This window comes from Prunus dulcis, chromosome 8 (genome assembly GCF_902201215.1).
Source record: "Prunus dulcis chromosome 8, ALMONDv2, whole genome shotgun sequence".
Classification (NCBI taxonomy): Eukaryota; Viridiplantae; Streptophyta; class Magnoliopsida; order Rosales; family Rosaceae; genus Prunus; species Prunus dulcis.
In genome coordinates, this window is record NC_047657.1 from 12,987,331 (window position 1) to 13,009,930 (window position 22,600).

The window sequence follows — 22,600 nt, forward strand, 5'->3', positions numbered from 1 at the left end:
ACATAGATGACGCGCTTATTGTCGCAAAACAGAAGGAAGATCAACACCCTTAAAAAAGAAAGAAGGCAGCTGATGAGTGGTGAGAAATTTAAGGCCTTTTCTAATTGTCTACTGCTTCATCCCCAACCAAATCACCCAACTTCTGCAATTGCTTTCCTTTTTCTTTTACTTTGAACTTTGAGCTCCATCCAGTTTTACTTTGAACTTTTGCTACTGTCTGTTACTCCAAAGTTTTAATTAGATTACTGATACGCTTCAGGAGATCATTCTTGTCGAGGGTTTAAAGCTCGATGGCATTCCCGGCAGGACTATATTCTGTCCACTGCTTGTCCTTGAGGTTGATGGGTTTTGATGCATCCCCAGCAAGATGCATTCTCATAAAATGAAATTGTGTTTAAGCTTTAATACATGTAATTAGAAATGATGGGGTGATATTGATCTTCCGTCGAGTACCCAAACGGAGTCGACTATCAAGATCCATCATTAAAAGCACCACTTGTATGTCATTTCGGAGACATTGATGAGATCATTATCAATTCATCTCTTCATTAAATCCAAATTTAACATTTTGTATTTTACGAAATACTCTTAGGTGATATGTTTTTGCCAGTTAGATGGGGTTGCACTGTCTCTATCTCCACATGCATATATTGTCTCTTCACAATGGTAGCTTGATATATGTTACTGAGTTATTGGGATTTAGCGGTTGACAAAAGCAGGAAAGGATTCTACAACAGTAATTAACTTCACAGAATTGAGGTCCAATCCAACCACATTCGGAAAACATAAATTTTTTCTTAAATGAGAAATCTGTTGAGACCAAGGTGTGTGTTGGATATTGAAGGTTCAAAGCAGCACTGGTTATTGTATGTTCTACCGGTAACAGTTACCGGTAGGGCCACTAGAACATGGTGTTCCAATTATCCAAGATGATAGTTTACATTGCACATCTATTCCATTCCTCGCAAGCACGATCTATGTTCAGTCTTGATGCGTCTTTATTCCATGCTCTACTTGTCCTGGGGCGACCATCATTTCCTGCAATGAATATGACAAAAAGAATGAAGGTCTATCACTCAAATTGATGACAACTCAAACTGATAAAAAGAATAATTGCCAGCTGATATATATATTCCCACGTTAAAACCAAAAAGGCAAATGTTTTCGGCATAAGATTGGGTTTCGATGGTTCAAAACAGACTTTCAAAATACAAAACTTACAAAGATAAGAACATAGGCAGGTGCATCATTCGATAAGAATGCATCTTATCGGTGATCCTTCTGCACCCGGCAACCTCAAAGGTAAGCAGCGGACAGAATATATTCCTGGTTGGATGTCATCAAGTTTTAAGGCTTCAACAAGAATGATTTCCTGAAACATTACAGCAGTGGTTAGTGAGGAGTATATTAAAACTACCTCTTTTTTTGGTGCTAAACTAAATAATGTTGGGACGGTGGCTGGATGGCAACAAACAATCTACCAACTGGAACGAATCTACTAAAACAGTCATGATCTCGAGAAACCACTTTTTTCTTGATTCATCAAATATTTTTCTTACCCTGCCTTCTAGAAAAACAAGGTGGGACGGAATCAAATCATCATATGCAGCAACAGATAAGTAATCAATTCCAACATTTCATAACAGAAAAAAGCATCAGCTTCAGATAAGGAAAAAAAATGATAATGTAAAAAAGCAAGGAAATCAACAGTCTCCTACTGAAAAAGAACTCAAAAACAAGACTATATTACCCTAAATACAAATGCAAACTGAACAATAGTGTCACAGTTTCAAACGAATATTAGGAACCTAATATTAGGAACAAATAAAAGGAATATAATGGGCATGGAATACATCTTGCATTATCTACTTAATTTTTTTATAAAGGCATTATCTACTTAAACTTAATTGATGCCTGTTAAGTTTGATCAACCTGACAAATAAATCTGTTGTAAGCTACATGTTATGCCAACAAAGAAAAGGGCTTAGTCATTGTTTTCCCCTCTATACATTTATTCAAATCTCAATTTACCCCCTTTATTTAACTTTGTACCTCGCCTTGCCCTAATCTGTCAATTTTGTTAATCCATTAACAGGGGGCAAAGTGAGACACGAAATAAAAGTACATGGGTAAAGTGAGACAGTCGAAAGTGCAGGAGGTAAAGTGAGATTTGAAAAGTACCAAGGAAAAAACAATAACTAAGCCAAAATATATATGCAAACGTATATCTCAACAAGAAGTTTAACGTCTGTGTTGTCCACCAACCACCGTGCTCCATCCTTCATAAATCCCACATGGCTGCTGTAAAACTCCTTTTGGAACATAAGCCGTCTAAAATTGCAGTAGGCTCTAGTTAATATTCAGCAATAGTTTCAGACTTACGAATCAAATTGCATTAGTGGAAACTTCAGTAGTCCAATCATTGATGAAATCATGGTTTGGGAAAATATATGAATAAGGTCACCTCCGACACAACATTTTCCTTGTTTATCCGAAAATGGCTAGTTGAACAAACAAGGCATTCTTATTCATGGGAATCATCATAGTTACTAGAAACTACTGATTAAGGGATCAAATTATAAACCACCTAACAATATCTGACAGGTAGAAGACCATAAACACTACAATTATACAACATAACTGGTACACACAGAGTAGTGGCGATTGTAAAAAAGTACCTGTCAGTGTTTAATGTTCTAAACAGCACACGACGTACCCCCTTGGGAATATGTAAGGACTTCATAACTTCAGCTGTAATAAGTACATATAAGACAGTCAAAAACCAAAAAACAATGAAGTAGAATACATGATATGTTCTCCTCCTTATATATATATATATATATAAACGAATGATGCTTAGTAAAGACCAACTGAGATGCAAACGAATGATGCTTATATAATTGAACCACTAATGTATGTGATTCATGTCAAATACTTTGGTAGAACTACTTTCAACCCAAGCCTTCTTCCCATCAAGAGTAAATGTATCCATCAACACATTGATTCAACTATCTGGTTCGTACATAAAAGTGACAGTGGTTGCAGGTGACCACTTGGCATGATCTTTGCCAATCCCTTTTCTGGGGATGGCCCTTAGCCTCAGCTCTGCCCCTTTCGCAACTTCACAATGATAATCCCTTTAAAACCACCAAAAGTAATGCTACCCAATTTCAACATACCCAAATAAAAATTCACATTACGACGTCAAACAAAAGTTAGGGGAAAAGGACACAGTACAATCTATTCCAGGAACAATGCCAAAATCGTAAAAAACCCAATAAATAAAAGAGAGAGAGAGAGAGAGAGAGAGAGAGAGAGAGAGAGAGAGAGATTAACATCCAGAATATAATAGATTAATAGATTAACATCCATTACCATCTTTTATTACATAATAAGAAAAGGAGAAAATAAACTAATCTTCTTACAACTTGGAAAAGAAAAATGAAAAATAATAAGGTTTGTTGAAAGCCATATATCCATCCATCCACTTATGAATGAGTGCTACTGTACCTGCTGCTTCCTTCCTTGCAAAGGTCTCGCCCATTACACGAAAATCGCTGAATCTATTACTTTGACGGTTCTGAATGTATTAGTACCTATAATGCTCTGAATAAAAAATACTTTGGGACCTACGCGATGCTCTGTTTCTTGGACATGAATCCCATCCATGAAATGAGAAGGCATATCAACCAATAATAGAGATTTAAGATTTTCAAGGTGGCGAATGCCAGAGGGCACCTGTTGCAGTTGCGGACTAGGTCCAATTTCCAAAGTTTCAAGAAGGGGCAATGCTCCATTGTGTATTGTCATCAACTTCAGGCCTTTCAAGTGTCTGAGCCTGAGGTCCTTCAGTTTCAGAAATCCTCTTTCAAAGTGCAGCTCCTCACAACTAAACGCCTCATGGATCACAAGCTGCATTAAATTGGGTAGAACTTGTAGGACTTTTAAGGGATCCTGATCGCCTGCTAGTCCCGACCAACATAAACTTAATCGAGTTAAAAGACAAAGTCCTGCAATCCAATCAGGTAGCTTTTCTAGACGCCCCATCAAATAGAAACCTTGAAGACGTTGAGGTGGATTGGACATATGCTGTATATCAATAATTTCATCACTATTTATTGCTTTTACTTCCAATGATTGCAAGTGAGGCATCTTTCCAATGGACGCGCATAGATCTTTCCCTTGTTTTCTGGTCAGTTTATGAATTCCCAACGTTCTTAACTGCGTCGAATTCCCTACTTCTTTAACAAGGCTATTTGATGCCTCCACATCATATAGCTTTTGCAGGTTTCCCCAACTCTCGATCCCATCCTGAATCACCACGGCTCGTCGACTAGTGAAACTGAACTCTTTGTTCTTTTCCTCAGTGTATGCTAAAAGACTTCTAAGCTTAGGAAGCTTATTGATTTCAAGAGGTATTTGATGCACTAGGGAATGCTTCAAATCTAGAGTCTCAAGGTTCACAAGCTTCCCCATGGATTTCGGAAGAATCTTCACTCTTGTATTCCTCAAGCTCAAATACCTCAAGTGGTATATGTATCCAACTTCCTCAGGGAGATTGTCAAGTAGACTATCTTCAAAATCCAGTACTCTCAACAACTTGAATCTTTTGTACAAGTTGCTACAAGCAGTAAGAGGATTTTGTGGCTCACCTATGCCATTGGAAAAACACAAGGAATGGGCATGAGAGCTTTCGATGCTACCAAAAATATTGTATGCACTGCTATAAACACACAGGTGCCTGGAATTTTCGTTGAAACTTGAATCTTCTTCCAAAAATTCAGAAATGCTTATATCTTTAGCCTTTAAAAGGATCACGGCCTCCCGCATGACATCATGGACTTGACATTCTCTGAGTTTCCCACTAAAATCATCAACTAATGACACTTGAACTAGGCTTCTTTGGATAAGCTCGGTCAAGTATTCTTCCGCAACCTCTTCCAATGTTTTCCCTCTCTGCTCCTTTATAAACCCTGCAGCGATCCATTGCCGAATTAATCTAGAGCATCTGACGGTGCGATTTTCTGGATATGTCCCAAAGTATAAGAAGCAAGGTCTGAGTTGGTATGGTAAATCATAATAGCTAAAAGAAAGAATTTTTGTAATATTTGTCAAATGAGGATTAGACTCCAGCTCTGAGGTAAGACTATCAAGCAATTTTCTCCATTGAGACACATCCCCGCCTTTGGTTTGTAGAAGTCCACTTATAGCCACAATTGCAAGAGGCAATCCTCCACATCTGCTAACTATTGTAGTAGCAAATTTCTTCAACTCTGGCGGACAATATCCCCCGGAAACTCGGAATGTCTTCTTGCAGAAGAGTTCCCACACCTTGTCTGGAGACAATGGTTCAAGGTCGTACACTTGATCAGAAAAAGCTTCTCTGCAAGCAGCAGCAACCTCATTCTTGCGAGTTGTGATAATTATCCTACTGCCATTGTTGTTATCGGGTAATGCAAGCTTTACACAATGCCACAAGTTTGTGCTCCACACATCATCAAAAACAACTGCGTATCTCTTTTCCTTGAGATATTCTCGCAGGGTGTCAATCAACAATTTCAAATCCATTGTTTCAATTCCCTCTGGTACAGACTCCTTCCTCACCCTGTGGAATTCTGCAATCATGTTTCTGAGTATGTCTTCGTTCTTGTATGATTGTGACACTGTGATCCAAGCGCGCCAATCAAACCATTCCGTGAACCTTGGGTTGTCGTAGACTTTGCTTGCAAGAGTGGTCTTTCCGAGACCTCCAATGCCAACCAATGAACTGACTGAGCGTCTAGATGCTACCTCTCCTCCTATGGACCAACCTATCAGTTTATCTCTCAAAGTTTGAATACCAACGAGTTCGGCTTCCTCTGTGTAAATGGAAGCCATTCGCGGGTCAAATAACATATCATCTCTTCTTGAAAAGCTGAATGAAATTTGCTCTGTTGAATTGAAGCGATATACTTTACTTGTTTGCTGGATTTGGAGGACACGTTTTTTGATAAGTTGAATCTCCGAGGCTATATCATGGCGTGCAAATAGCCCTCCCAAAAAGTTACTGGTTTTATGAATGAAACCAGTAAATCCACGTTTATTACGACGGTCTGCTACATGATGTAGGTATTCATCAATGGCATCTTCTATGTGAGTGGCCATCTCCACTGTTTCCTTCACCCAAATTTTCACACCGCTGCCCATGTATGCCCTTTCTGCTTTTGCATCTGCATCCTTTAGGAAAGACTTCATGCTCTTTAGGAGATCTTTTATGCTTGTAACGTCGCCATGGATGCCTCTCAACAAATTCCCTTCTTCCCTTAATAGTAGAACCAACTTGTCAATGACAATGTTCACTGCAGTCTCTGCCATCACTTAGCTAGTTTGGTCTGAGAAAACAAAAATAAAGACAAAAAAATAATGTATTAGAGGATAAGTCGTTGAACTAATTCAAGAAAAATAAAATAAATAGTTATATATATATACCCAGGTCTTGACTTTGAGCTTGACTTGCATATAAAAAAAATTGTCTTCAATAGCACTGCAGTCAATTTATCACTAAATTATCTGATGGTGTGGGGATGATGTTATCAGTTTAGGTAGAGGCAAAGCCTAATCACTAAATTACATAATTCGCCAAAGAAATTTGAAATATAAAAAACTGATAAGAAAATTAAAGATAGAACAAAATGGATATTTGAGAATACTAAGAAAAATCAACAAAATAATAAAAGAAATAAGAACAGAGAAAATTAACAGCACTTACGAGAAGAGAGAGATGAAGCCAGGAGAGGATGAGTGGTGGAATTTAAGGCCTTTCCTCTGCCCACTGCTACAAGTAATTGCGTTTTCAACCAAACCACCCAACAACTTCTGCAATTGCTTTACTTTTCTTACTCAAAATTATTAGGGTTTAAATTGATATGTTTATTATTCTCTCAAGGAGTAATATATATACTCCATACAGAGTAGGTACAAATAGGAAATATCTACAAAATTTCCTAATTCTACTCAAAATTCTTGATAGGAACAAATTCTATTTCTAACAGGAACAAATTCTATTCCTAATAAGAACGTTGACTTTGACTCATACCAACATTCTTATGGGTCAAAACATAATAGGAAATATCTACAAAATTTCCTAATTCTACTGAAATTAGATTTTTTTCCTCCTTATTTATATAATTTGGTATTAAATTTATTTAGAAGGAATTTATTTTTATTTGGTATTAAATTTTTTTTTCCTCCTTATTTATATAATTTTCTATTTTCTCAGACATGCAACAAGTTATGTTTTCAAACTATCAAATTAAACTATTGATCAAAGTGAGCGTGTTAGAGCGTGTTAGTTTGATATACATTGTTGGTCAATTATTAAGTTTTTAGAGTCTAATAGTTGTCGAACATGAGATATGAACTCTAGTTCCTTGAGTATTTACTAGAAAACTATATAGAATTATATACATGTATGTATATATAACAGTCCCGATCTCTTGGACCACAGGAGTCCAAAAGATTGTGGTCACCCACCGTTGGATATTAATCCAATGGTTCAAAATGATATATATAAATGCAATATGACATAAATGATTATTAGCCGACTCAAGTCAACCGTTGAATTTACATTCAATGGTGAGTGACCATAAATCTCTTGGACTACAGGGGTCCAAGAGATCAGGACTGGTATATATAAATCCCTAAAACTTTCGTGATGCATTAATAGTTCGTGGGCATTACCAAATTCCGCTATCCCTACAACAAAAAGGATGTATGAAGATGTGAAGAGGACCACATTAAGCCCCACGTGGTTACACTTGAAATAGCTGGAGAGCCTATTGCATATATATATATATATATATATATATATATATGTATATATATATTAATCCCAGATGTAAAATTTAACAACGTAAAACCATATGCATCTATATTTGCATCATGCATTAACTCTACTGCTCTGCACCTACAGCTTGAGGTTAGACTAGCCCTTGAGCTTTGTATTACTATTTTTTCTTCATACAAATAACATTAGAGCCATGAGAATCGAATATAGAATCTCGGGTGCGTCTAGGTAGATGCTTTTAACCTATGATCCCAATGCAACCTTGAGCTTCTTCAATAGTGCATCTCCATACTAGGCTTTAAAAGTTTGATTTATAGTTGGAGTTACAAAATAATTATATCTTCAAAGGGCAAGAGTTCAATTCTATTTCTTCCCTTCCAACTTGTAGGGTAAGAACAAATACGAAGCATTTTCTCACAAAATAGAGATATTTTAGGGTTGGACTGCATGGCTTTTTGGCCTTTTTTCTCTTTATTTTGTCCATTTGTACTTTTCCTTTGCTTTTCAATGAATTTTATTCTCTACCAACGGCTAAGTTATGAAACGCTGTTTTGATGTTTAATGCCAACCAAAGACACATTGGATTGAAGACACAAAATGCAAAATGCTCTCAGTAAATCATTTCGAAAGTTTTGTTATCTGGAGGTGAGATATTTCAACCAAATTCCAAACGTCAAATAATTTCCAGTATGATCTTTCATCCCAGCACCCAAGTTTCTTTAAATTTTGAATTCAAGCTTCAAGTTTTCACTGAGAATATATATGTGGAGATTCTGCAAAAGCGAGTCCTTGGTGCAACTTGATTACTACAACAAAGGGTAAATATAAAATGCAAGCTACCACTAGAGTTAAGCATTGTCTATGTGTTTCCCTTAAACATTTGCGGCGGCAACGACTCCGACAACAAACACAGATACGAATGGTCTGGCTTATATCCAAAGACATGCATAGCAGATAATAGATTAGCATCCACAGTAGAGTGAAATTAGTAAAGGCAGCTAGCTCAGCATATAAACATGTCCCACCAAGTAAATGGAAGTCAATGTCCCATCAAAAATCTATATGAAAGATCCACTTGGGAGCTCTGCTTACCAATTGGATCATCCTCCTCGCATATGAGCGCCTAATTCACCAAACTGATCATCAGCTTCTACAGTATCCTCATAGCCTCTGCTTTCTTGATCACTTCATCATCATAGGTGTATGCTTCAGGATCAACCACCACGACCTTTCAATAGGAAAACTTCAAAAAAGGAAACATAAAAAAGAAAGAAGATTAAGATAGGCCATCAGGAATTATGACACAGAATTGAACCAAAGGTGATACAATCACATCAGGGAAACTGTCATTAAAGTTTTTTTTTTTTCCTTCATATTCTCGTGGAAATGAACAATTTAAGCCTAAGCAAGCTGTATCGGAGACAATACGAGATTCAAATGAATTAGCAAACAAATCTGGGATCTGAATCAACTACCTAGATGATGCATACGTGTATAAAATGCGCACCAAATAATTGTCTTGGAGCATTGGCCAGTTAAAGGGCACTTGTAAGAGAATCCCTCTACTATTGGTGACCATAATTCAAACATACACAACATCATTTATCTGAAAGATGGACAACTCAAAGACTTTTTGGCTGTCATATGAAATTTGAATGAATAGCTATCATTTAAATAGGATTTTTATGAAGTCCCTTTAATGGAGCCAAAAAACATATTTGGTATTCAGATCAATTGCCTCAAGATATTCCACACAAATCAACATGCAGCAATTCAAATATCATGGAATGACCAAAAATACAATAAAGGACTGCAAAATCTAGCGACATGAACCAGAACCTGAAAACTAGGTCCAAAATCAAGCCCTGTAACCACCAGTATAATCATCACTTGCATTCTACAGTGCCTCGATTACCCCTACCATCATGACCTGTGTGTTCTCTCCTAGAAACCACATCTTGCTACAAACAGAACTTTCAGACGCATAATCTTAACAGAAGTGGTAAACATCTGCCGACCTGTAACTCATGCTATTGTATAACTACAGTCTACAATCTACTTAAGACAAAAACCTTTTGGCGATTGGCTCTTCATTGGGGAAATTCCCCATTTCCAGAGGTTAAGCAGCCTTAGGATAATACACAATACAAGATTTCTACCTATCTAATAAAAAGGTTGATAACTAGAGTAAAAGTCAATGATAAATACAAATCGGGGAAAGGTGAACTCTAGACCCCTCCGGAGATAAGAAGAACTGCTACAAACAAATGTATTATAAGATGAAGTACCAATTAAACACATTCAGTGTCACTCCTGAGGAGCAGCAGTACATTTAACTTCCATCTCCTACTTCCCTTAAGAAGCTCCAAGATACTTGATTACTTAGTAATATTCCATTAAATGTGTCCTCATGCTTAGGAAGACCAACTGAGAAGGCAATCAAATGATGTATAATTGAACCACTAAGATAAGGATTCAGATAACCAGCACAGCGAGCATCTAAAGCAATGACCTTTACAAAATCAGATTATCACATCCATTAAAAAGAAGTACAAACGTAAGAAACAACCAACCCCAAACCCTCCACTTATGAATGAGTACCTGCTGCTTCCTCCCTTGCAAAGGTCTCGCCCATTACACGAAAATCGCTGAATCTATTACTTTGACAATTCTGAATCTACTGCCCGCTGTGATCTGACAAAAAACTCTGGGACCTACATGATGCTCCGCTTCTTGAATCCCATCCATGAAATGAGAAGGCATATCAACGACTATTAGAGACTTGAGATTTTCGAGGTGGCGGATGCCGGAGGGCACCTGTTGCAGTTGCGGACTAGATCCAATTTCCAAAGTTTCAAGAAGGGCCAACGCTCCATTGTGTATTGTCATCAACTTCAGGCCTATCAAGTGTCTGAGACTGAGTTCCTTCAGTTTCGGAAATCCTCTTTCAAAGTGCAGCTCCTCACAAATAAACGCCTCATGGATCACAAGCTGCATTAAATTGGGTAGACCTTGTAGGACTTTTAGGGGAACCTGATCCGCTGCTAGTTCCGACCAACATAAATCCAATCGAGTTAAAAGACAAAGTCCTCCAATCCAATCAGGTAGCTTTATTAGACGCCCAATCAAAGAGAGAGTTTGAAGACGTTGAGGTGGAGAGGCTATACGCTGTAAATCCATAATTTCATCATCGTTTATTGCTCTTACTTCCAATGCTTTCAAGTGAGGCATATTTCCAATGGACGCGCATAGGTCTCTACCCTGTTTTCTTGTCAGTCTTTGAATTCCGAACTTTCTTAACTGCTTCAAATTCCCAACTTCTTTAACTAGGCTATCTGTTGCCTCCACAACATATAGCTTTTGCATGTTTCCCCAACGCTCGATCCCGTCCTGAATCGCCACAGCTCCTTGTCCAGTCAAGCTAAACTCTTTGTTCTTGTCCCAATTGTATGCTAAAAGACTTCTAAGCTTAGGAAGCTTATTGATTTCAATTGGTATCTGATGCACTAGGGAATGCTTCAAATCTAGAGTCTCAAGGTTCACAAGCTTCCCCATGGATTTCGGAAGAATCTTCACTCTTGTATTCCTCAAGCTCAAATACCTCAAGTGGTATATGTATCCAACTTCCTCAGGGAGATTGTCAAGTAGACTATCTTCAAAATCCAGTACTCTCAACAACTTGAATCTTTTGTACAAGTTGCTACAAGCAGTAAGAGGATTTTGTGGCTCACCTATGCCATTGGAAAAACACAAGGAATGGGCATGAGAGCTTTCGATGCTACCAAAAATATTGTATGCACTGCTATAAACACACAGGTGCCTGGAATTTTCGTTGAAACTTGAATCTTCTTCCAAAAATTCAGAAATGCTTATATCTTTAGCCTTTAAAAGGATCACGGCCTCCCGCATGACATCATGGACTTGACATTCTCTGAGTTTCCCACTAAAATCATCAACTAATGACACTTGAACTAGGCTTCTTTGGATAAGCTCGGTCAAGTATTCTTCCGCAACCTCTTCCAATGTTTTCCCTCTCTGCTCCTTTATAAACCCTGCAGCGATCCATTGCCGAATTAATCTAGAGCATCTGACGGTGCGATTTTCTGGATATGTCCCAAAGTATAAGAAGCAAGGTCTGAGTTGGTATGGTAAATCATAATAGCTAAAAGAAAGAATTTTTGTAATATTTGTCAAATGAGGATTAGACTCCAGCTCTGAGGTAAGACTATCAAGCAATTTTCTCCATTGAGACACATCCCCGCCTTTGGTTTGTAGAAGTCCACTTATAGCCACAATTGCAAGAGGCAATCCTCCACATCTGCTAACTATTGTAGTAGCAAATTTCTTCAACTCTGGCGGACAATATCCCCCGGAAACTCGGAATGTCTTCTTGCAGAAGAGTTCCCACGCCTTGTCTGGAGACAATGGTTCAACGTCGTACACTTGATCAGAAAAAGCTCTCTGCAAGCAGCAGCAACCTCATTCTTGCGAGTTGTGATAATTATCCTACTGCCATTGTTGTTATCGGGTAATGCAAGCTTTACACACTGCCACAAGTTTGTGCTCCACACATCATCAAAAACAACTGCGTATCTCTTTTCCTTGAGATATTCTCGCAGAGTGTCAATCAACAATTTCAAATCCATTGTTTCAATTCCCTCTGGTACAGACTCCTTCCTCACCCTGTGGAATTCTGCAATCATGTTTCTGAGTATGTCTTCGTTCTTGTATGATTGTGACACTGTGATCCAAGCGCGCCAATGAAAGCATTCTGTGAATTTCGGGTTGTCGAAGACTTTCTTTGCAAGAGTGGTCTTTCCTAGACCCCCCATACCAACCAATGAACTGACTGAGCGTCTGGATTCTACCTCTCCTATTGACCAACCTATTAGTTTATCTCTCAAAGTCTGAATACCAACGAGTTCAGCTTCCTCTGTGTACAGGGAAGCCATGCGCGGGTCAAATAGCATATCATCTCGCCTTAAGGGCTAAATGAAGTTTGCTCTGTTGAAATGAAGCGATAGGCTTCACTTGTTTGCTGGATTTGGAGGACACGTTGTTTGACAAGTTGAATCTCCGAGGCTATCTCGTGGCGGCACACAGCCCTCTCACAAAGTGACAGGTTTTAAGAAAGAAACCAGTAAATCCACGTTTATTACGACGGTGTGCTACGCGACGTAGGTATTCATCAATGACATCTTCTATGTGAGTGGCCATCTCCCTTGTTTGCTTCACCCAAGTTTTGACACCGATGCTCATGTTTGGCCTTTCTGCTTTTGCATCTGCATCCTTTAGGAAAGATGTCATGCTCTCTAGGAGATCTTTTATACTTGTAACGTCGTCATGGATGCCTCTCAACAAATTCCCCTCTTCCCTCAACAGTGGAACCAACTTCTCAATGACAATGTTCACTGCAGTCTCTGCCATCACTCAGCTAGTGTGCCCTGAGAACACAAAAATAAAGACAAAAAAAATAATGTAACAGTCGTATTAGAGGATAAGTGGTTGAACTAATTCTAAACTTTCTGTTATCTTGTTCAAGAAAAAGAAAAAGAAAAATAGCACTGCTGTATTTTCTCTTATGAGTTAACAAACACAGATGCGAATGGTCTGGCATATATCCAAAGACATGCATAGCAGATAAAAGATTAGCATCCACAGTAGAGTGAAATTAGTAAAGGCAGCTAATACAGCATATAAACATGTCACCAAGTAAATGGAAGTCAATTGTCCCATCGAAATCTATGAAAGGACTTGATAACTTCAGCTGTAAATAGTATATATAAGACAGTCAAAAACCAAAAAGCAATGAAGTAGAATACATGTAAATAAGTAGAGTTTGTCGTCATAAGTTTCGCAAGATATGACATCAAGTGTGGAATAGTCAACCCCCATCCCCACACACATATAATGTCTTAGTCATTTCTTGTAGGGTGGAGCTGCACATGATGTTTCGTATGCATATGGTATCTTTTTATGTGGAGATGCGTAATTGAGAGTGTTAGTTTGATATATATTGTTGGTCAATTAATAAGTTTTTAGAGTCAAATAGTCGTTCTACGAGCTCTAGTTCCTTGAGGATTTACTAGAAAACTATATAGAATTATATACATGTGTGTACATATAAATCCCCAAAACTTTCTTGATGCAATAATAGTTCATGGGCATTACCGAATTCCGCTATCCCTACAAGGCTACAACAAAAAGGATATATGAAGATGTGAAGAGGACCACATTAAGCCCCATGTGGTTACACTTGAAATAGCTGGAGAGCCTATTGCATATATATATATATATATATATATATATATATATATATATTAATCCCAGATGTAAAATTTAACAACGTAAAACCATATGCATCTATTGTCATCATGAAATAACTGTTCTTTTAGATTTTATCTAAGGCAAAGCAAAGAGCCTCCGGCCTTTATGGCCTCATACATACCACAACCTGCAACTCCAAAACGATATAAATTATTTGGCCCACAATTTTTTTTTTTTTTTTTTAAAATCTTTTTATTTTGTTCATACAAAAACAGAGCCCGTGACTATTGTCATAGATTTATAGTACACTATTAAAAAAGTTGGTGTGCCATCAACTATTTCCTTCCACATCCACTTTCCCCCCAAAACAAAAACAAAAAAAAAAAACAAAAAGAAAAAGAAAAAGAAAAGAAAAAATGATGGTGTGGGGATGATGTTATCAGTTTAGGTAGAGGTAAAGCCTAATCACTAAATTATCTAATTCGCCAAAGAAATTTGAAATATAAAAAATTGATGAGAAAATTAAAGACAGAACAAAATGGGTGTTTGAGAATACTAAGAAAAATCAATAAAATAATCAAGTAAATAAGAACATAGATGTAGAGAGAAAAGTGACAGCACTTACGAGAAGAGAGAGAGATGAAGCCAAGAGAGGAAGAGGACGTACGTTGGAGAAGGGAGTAGAGGAGAGAGCCCTACCACTTACTTCAGAAAGAGAGAGAAAATAATTAGCTTTTAATCACTCAAAGACAATCAGAGAGTGGGATGGCAGGCTGCTTTTGTTTACTTTTTCAACTTTTTCTTCTTCTTCTTATTGTTTATTGTTAGTTTTAATAATTTGTCATTAAAAAATATCTTTAAAATAATTTGACTATGCACATAGATGACGCGCTTATTGTCGCAAAACAGAAGGAAGATCAACACCCTTAAAAAAGAAAGAAGGCAGCTGATGAGTGGTGAGAAATTTAAGGCCTTTTCTAATTGTCTACTGCTTCATCCCCAACCAAATCACCCAACTTCTGCAATTGCTTTCCTTTTTCTTTTACTTTGAACTTTGAGCTCCATCCAGTTTTACTTTGAACTTTTGCTACTGTCTGTTACTCCAAAGTTTTAATTAGATTACTGATACGCTTCAGGAGATCATTCTTGTCGAGGGTTTAAAGCTCGATGGCATTCCCGGCAGGACTATATTCTGTCCACTGCTTGTCCTTGAGGTTGATGGGTTTTGATGCATCCCCAGCAAGATGCATTCTCATAAAATGAAATTGTGTTTAAGCTTTAATACATGTAATTAGAAATGATGGGGTGATATTGATCTTCCGTCGAGTACCCAAACGGAGTCGACTATCAAGATCCATCATTAAAAGCACCACTTGTATGTCATTTCGGAGACATTGATGAGATCATTATCAATTCATCTCTTCATTAAATCCAAATTTAACATTTTGTATTTTACGAAATACTCTTAGGTGATATGTTTTTGCCAGTTAGATGGGGTTGCACTGTCTCTATCTCCACATGCATATATTGTCTCTTCACAATGGTAGCTTGATATATGTTACTGAGTTATTGGGATTTAGCGGTTGACAAAAGCAGGAAAGGATTCTACAACAGTAATTAACTTCACAGAATTGAGGTCCAATCCAACCACATTCGGAAAACATAAATTTTTTCTTAAATGAGAAATCTGTTGAGACCAAGGTGTGTGTTAGATATTGAAGGTTCAAAGAAGCACTGGTTATTGTATGTTCTACCGGTAACAGTTACAAGTAGGGCCACTAGAACATGGTGTTCCAATTATCCAAGATGATAGTTTACATTGCACATCTATTCCATTCCTCGCAAGCACGATCTATGTTCAGTCTTGATGCGTCTTTATTCCATGCTCTACTTGTCCTGGGGCGACCATCATTTCCTGCAATGAATATGACAAAAAGAATGAAGGTCTATCACTCAAATTGATGACAACTCAAACTGATAAAAAGAATAATTGCCAGCTGATATATATATTCCCACGTTAAAACCAAAAAGGCAAATGTTTTCGGCATAAGATTGGGTTTCGATGGTTCAAAACAGACTTTCAAAATACAAAACTTACAAAGATAAGAACATAGGCAGGTGCATCATTCGATAAGAATGCATCTTATCGGTGATCCTTCTGCACCCGGCAACCTCAAAGGTAAGCAGCGGACAGAATATATTCCTGGTTGGATGTCATCAAGTTTTAAGGCTTCAACAAGAATGATTTCCTGAAACATTACAGCAGTGGTTAGTGAGGAGTATATTAAAACTACCTCTTTTTTTGGTGCTAAACTAAATAATGTTGGGACGGTGGCTGGATGGCAACAAACAATCTACCAACTGGAACGAATCTACTAAAACAGTCATGATCTCGAGAAACCACTTTTTTCTTGATTCATCAAATATTTTTCTTACCCTGCCTTCTAGAAAAACAAGGTGGGACGGAATCAAATCATCATATGCAGCAACAGATAAGTAATCAATTCCAACATTTCATAACAGAAAAAAGCATCAGCTTCAGATAAGGAAAAAAAATGATAATGTAAAAAAGCAAGGAAATCAACAGTCTCCTACTGAAAAAGAACTCAAAAACAAGACTATATTACCCTAAATACAAATGCAAACTGAACAATAGTGTCACAGTTTCAAACGAATATTAGGAACCTAATATTAGGAACAAATAAAAGGAATATAATGGGCATGGAATACATCTTGCATTATCTACTTAATTTTTTTATAAAGGCATTATCTACTTAAACTTAATTGATGCCTGTTAAGTTTGATCAACCTGACAAATAAATCTGTTGTAAGCTACATGTTATGCCAACAAAGAAAAGGGCTTAGTCATTGTTTTCCCCTCTATACATTTATTCAAATCTCAATTTACCCCCTTTATTTAACTTTGTACCTCGCCTTGCCCTAATCTGTCAATTTTGTTAATCCATTAACAGGGGGCAAAGTGAGACACGAAATAAAAGTACATGGGTAAAGTGAGACAGTCGAAAGTGCAGGAGGTAAAGTGAGATTTGAAAAGTACCAAGGAAAAAACAATAACTATGCCAAAATATATATGCAAACATATATCTCAACAAGAAGTTTAACGTCTGTGTTGTCCACCAACCACCGTGCTCCATCCTTCATAAATCCCACATGGCTGCTGTAAAACTCCTTTTGGAACATAAGCCGTCTAAAATTGCAGTAGGCTCTAGTTAATATTCAGCAATAGTTTCAGACTTACGAATCAAATTGCATTAGTGGAAACTTCAGTAGTCCAATCATTGATGAAATCATGGTTTGGGAAAATATATGAATAAGGTCACCTCCGACACAACATTTTCCTTGTTTATCCGAAAATGGCTAGTTGAACAAACAAGGCATTCTTATTCATGGGAATCATCATAGTTACTAGAAACTACTGATTAAGGGATCAAATTATAAACCACCTAACAATATCTGACAGGTAGAAGACCATAAACACTACAATTATACAACATAACTGGTACACACAGAGTAGTGGCGATTGTAAAAAAGTACCTGTCAGTGTTTAATGTTCTAAACAGCACACGACGTACCCCCTTGGGAATATGTAAGGACTTCATAACTTCAGCTGTAATAAGTACATATAAGACAGTCAAAAACCAAAAAACAATGAAGTAGAATACATGATATGTTCTCCTTCAAAGGTATATATATATATATATATAATAATATATATATTAATCCCAGATGTAAAATTTAACAACGTAAAACCATATGCATCTATTTGCATCATGAAATAACAGGCAAAGCAAAGAGCCTCTGGCTTTTATGGCCTTATACATAATTCACAACCTGCAACTCCAAAACAACATAAATTATTTGGCCCACAAATTTTTTTTTATCTTTTTATTTTGTTCATACAAGAACAGAGCCCATGACTATTGTCATAGATTTATAGTACAATATTAATAAGTTTTTAGAGTCAAATAGTCGTGGAACATGATATACGAGCTCTAGTTCCTTGAGGATTTACTAGAAAACTATATAGAATTATATACATGTATGTACATATAAATCCCCAAAACTTTCTTGATGCAATGATAGTTCATGGGCATTACCGAATTCCGCTATCCCTACAAGGCTACAACAAAAAAGATACATGACGATGTGAAGAGGACCACATTAAGCCCCATGTGGTTACACTTGAAATAGCTGGGGAGCCTATTGCATATATATATTAATCCCAGATGTAAAATTTAACAACGTAAAACCATATGCATCTATTTGCAACATGAAATAACTGTTCTTTTAGATTTTATCTAAGGCAAAGCAAAGAGCCTCTGGCCTTTATGGCCTCATACATACCACAACCTGCAACTCCAAAACGATATAAATTATTTGGCCCACAATTTTTTTTTTATCTTTTTATTTTGTTCATACAAAAACAGAGCTTGTGAATATTGTCATAAATTTATAGTACCCAATTAAAAGCTGGTGCGCCATCAACTCTTTCCTTCCACATCCACTTTCCTCCCCAAAACAGAAAAAAGAAAAAGAAAAAGAAAAAAAAGAATGAAGAAGAAGAAGAAGCTTCACACACGTGATATCCTGAATTAAACTGTGAATCATAAATAAGGTAATGGCAGAAATCGTAACGAATTACTAACTATTAACTCTACTGCTCTGCACCTACAGCTTGAGGTTAGACTAGTCCTTGAACTTTGTTTTTTTCTTTTTTTCTTTTTATACAAATAACATTAGAGCAATGAGAATCGAATATAGGATCTCGGGTGCGCCTAGGTAGATGCTTTTAACCTATGATCCCATTGCAACCTTGAGCTTCTTCAATAGTGCATCTCCATACTAGGCCTTAAATGTTTGATTTATAGTTGGAGTTACAAAATAATTATATCTTCACAGGACAAGAGTTCAATTCTAATTCTTCCCTTCCAACTTGAAGGGTAAGAACAAATATGAAGCATTTTCTCACAAAATAGAGATATTTTAGGGCTGGCTTCGGGTGTTAAGGGTTGAACTGTTTGACTTTTTGGGCCTTTGTATTAGTTTTGAATTGTACTGGCTCACTTCCAATCCACCTTTTATTTGTTGGGCCTTTTTTCTCTTTATTTTGTCCAATTGTACGAACTTTATTCCCTAACAACGGCTAAGTTATGAAACGCTGTTTTGATGTTTAATGCCAACCAATTATGTCTTGCAAAGGCAAATATTGGATTGAAGACACAAAATGCAAAATGCTTTCAGTAAATCATTTCCAAAATTTTGTTATCTGTAGGTGAGATATTTCTACCAAATTCCAAAAGTCAAATCATTTCCAGTATGATCTTTCATCCCAGCACCCAAATTTCTATAAATTTTGAATTCAGGCTTCAAGTTTTCAGAGAAAATATATGCGGAGATACTGCAAAAGCGAATCCTTGGTGTAACTTGATTACTACAACAAAGGGTAAATATAAAGTGCAAGCTACACTAGAGTTAAGCATTGTCTATGTGTTTCCCTTAAACATTTGTGACGACGACTCCAACAACAAACACAGATGCGTATGGTCTGGCATATATCCAAAGACATGCATAGCAGATAATAGATTAGCATCCACAGTAGAGTGAAATTAGTAAAGGCATATAAACATGTCCCACCAAGTAAATGGAAGTCAATTGTCCCATCGAAATCTATGAAAGATCCATTTAGGAGCTCTGCTTACCAATTGGATCATCCTCCTCGCATATGAGCACCTAATTCACCAAACTGATCATCAGCTTCTACAGTATCCTCAGAAAGGCGCACTGCATCCAGTTTCTGTTTCAGGATTTCAATGGCATTGAGTAACAACTGAGAAGCTTTGACAGCACCAGTAGATTCCACTGTGAAAATAAAACTATCTTCTTTTGCAATGATATCCACAAGCCCAGGCTTCCCCATAGCTTCTGCTTTCTTGATCACTTCATCATCATAGGTGTATGCTTCAGGATCAACCACCACGACCTTTCAAAAGGAAAACTTCAAAAAAGGAAACATAAAAAAGAAAGAAGATTGAGATAGGCCATCAGGAATTATGACACAGAATTGAACCAAAGGTGATACAATCACATCAGGGAAACTGTCACTAAAGTTTTTTTTTTTTTTTCCTTCATATTCTCGTGGAGATGAACAATTTAAGCCTAAGCAAGCTGTAACGGAGACAATACGATATTCAAATGAATTAGCAAACAAATCTGGGATCTGAATCAACTACCTAAATGATGCATACGTGTATAAAATGCGCACCAAATAATTGTTTTGGAGCATTGGCCAGTTAAAGGGCACTTGTAAGAGAATCCCTCTACTATTGGTGACTATAATTCAAACATACACAACATCATTTATCTGAAAGATGGACAACTCAAAGACTTTTTGGCTGTCATATGAAATTTGAATGAATAGCTATCATTTAAATAGGATTTGTATGAACTACCTTTAATGGAGCCAAAAATATATATTTGGTATTCAGATCAATTGCCTCAAGATATTCCACATAAATCAACATGCAGCAATTCAAATATCATGGAATGAACAAAGATACAATAAAGGACTGCAAAATCTAGCGACATGAACCAGAACCTGAAAACTAGGTCCAAAATCAAGCCCTGTAACCATCACTATAATCATCAGTTACATTCTACAGTGCCTCAATTACCCCTACCATCATAACCTGTGTGTCCCCTCCTAGAAACCACATCTTGCTACAAACAGAATTTCAGACGCACAATCTTAACATAAGTAGTAAACATCTACCCACCTATAACTCATGCTATTGTATAACTACTGTCTACAATCTACTTAAGACAAAAACCTTTTGGTGATTGGCTCTTCATTGGGGAGCTTCCCCATTTCCAGAAGTTAAGCAGCATTAGGATAATACACAATACAAGATTTCTACCTATCTAATAAAAAGGTTGATAACTAGAGGAAAAGTCAATTATAAATACAAATCGGAGAAAGGTGAACTCTAGACCCCTCCCGAGATAAAAAGAACTGCTACAAACAAATGTATTATAAGATGAAGTACCAATTAAACACATTCAGTGTCACTCCAGAGGAGAAGCAGTACATTTAACTTCCATCTCCTATTTCCCTTAAGAATCACCAAGATACTTGATTACTTAGTAATATTCCATTAAATGTATCCTCATGCTTAGTAAGACCAACTGAGAAGCAATCAAATTATGTATGATTGAACCACTAAGATAAGGATTCAGATAACCAGCACAGCAAGCATCTAAAGCAATGACCTTTACAAAATCAGATTATCACATCCGTTAAAAAGAAGCACAAACGTAAGAAACAACCAACCTTCTCGGTTTTAGGATCAAAGTCAAAGACTTTGGTAGGACTACTTTCAACCCAAGCCTTCTTCTCATCAAGAGTCAACATATCCATCAACTCCTCATTGATTTGAATATCGGGTTCGTACATGAAAGTGACAGTGGCTGCAGATGAATCAGCTCTTGCCCCCTTCGCAACTTCACAATGATAATCCCTCTAAAACCACACCAAAAGTAAAGTAACCCAATTTCAACAGCAAAACCATTCAACCATACCCAAATAACAATTCACATTACGACGTCAAAACAAAATTAGGGGAAAAGGACACATTACAATCTAATCCAAGAACAATACCAAAATCTTAAAAAACCCTATAAATAATATATATATATATATATATAATAGAGAGAGAGAGAGAGAGAGAGAGAGAGAGAGAGAACATACTTTTGTTTGGAAGATTCCATGCCGGCGGAATCGGAGAAATCGACGGGGACGACGGTGTGGTCAGAGCTGAGAAGGTCCTTGATAGTGACGTCTGGGGTTTGGTCGGAATGGCACTTGCCGCGAAGATGAAACTCGACGGAGCAGAACTCGCACTGGCCGTCGCCGTCGCAGGAGTCGCAGTCACGTGAGAAGCGCATGCTCATGGCTTGGTCGGACGTCAATGGGATGAGGCCGAGTCTGTGGGCTATGAACTCGTAGTTAAGCACGGACGAGTTGATCTGGATCTCGACGAGGTCGATGGCGACAGTGGGGACCTCGGCGATCATCACTCGCCGGAGCGCGTTGGCGACGCTGGCGTCGGCGTCGCGGAGCTCGAACTTCATGTAGTCGTCACGCATTTCACGGATTTTGACCAGCGGTAGCCTCTGGTACGATTTGCCTTCCATTTCTCTATGTCTCTCCGAGTTTCTCACAGCACCGTCTCAGAGCTTAACTGTCTGAGAGAGAGAGAGAGAGAGAGAGAGAGAGAGAGAGAGAGAGAGAAGGGGTTTGGGTGAAGAAGACGGAGTGGCTGTGGAGAGGGTTTTGGCTTTTGGGATATATATATATATATATATATATATATATATATGCTATGTTGAACAAGAAAATGGACGGAAATGCATTTAAATGTTCGCAAATTCTAAGGTGAGCCAATGAGCCAATGAGATACACCAGCAATAACTCAAACATCATAGGACGAC

General features: G+C 37.4%; 1 protein-coding gene and 2 pseudogenes across 4 annotated transcripts; all 3 read right to left on the reverse strand.

Annotated features, from left to right (window-relative positions):
* Positions 1 to 723: 723 nt before the first annotated feature.
* LOC117636330 (disease resistance protein RPM1-like) lies at positions 724 to 7,051 on the reverse strand. 4 transcript variants are annotated; one of them, XM_034370788.1, is made up of 6 exons: positions 6,749 to 7,051; positions 5,958 to 6,371; positions 3,511 to 5,858; positions 2,679 to 2,751; positions 1,222 to 1,372; positions 724 to 1,038 (listed from the first exon to the last, which is right to left on the reverse strand). In XM_034370788.1, the coding sequence occupies exons 2-3, from the start codon at positions 6,352 to 6,354 to the stop codon at positions 3,544 to 3,546; spliced, it is 2,712 nt and encodes a 903-aa protein (XP_034226679.1). In that variant the 5' UTR covers positions 6,355 to 6,371; positions 6,749 to 7,051; the 3' UTR covers positions 724 to 1,038; positions 1,222 to 1,372; positions 2,679 to 2,751; positions 3,511 to 3,543. The 4 variants fall into 4 exon arrangements, with proteins under 4 accessions (XP_034226679.1, XP_034226677.1, XP_034226676.1 ...); XM_034370786.1 differs by adding an exon at positions 1,560 to 2,331 and having other exon boundaries at positions 3,511 to 6,371; positions 6,749 to 7,050; XM_034370785.1 differs by having other exon boundaries at positions 3,511 to 6,371; positions 6,749 to 7,050.
* A 1,464-nt stretch (positions 7,052 to 8,515) lies between these two features.
* LOC117636333 lies at positions 8,516 to 12,801 on the reverse strand (annotated as a pseudogene).
* A 6,855-nt stretch (positions 12,802 to 19,656) lies between these two features.
* LOC117636343 lies at positions 19,657 to 22,429 on the reverse strand (annotated as a pseudogene).
* Between the last annotated feature and the right edge of the window lie 171 nt (positions 22,430 to 22,600).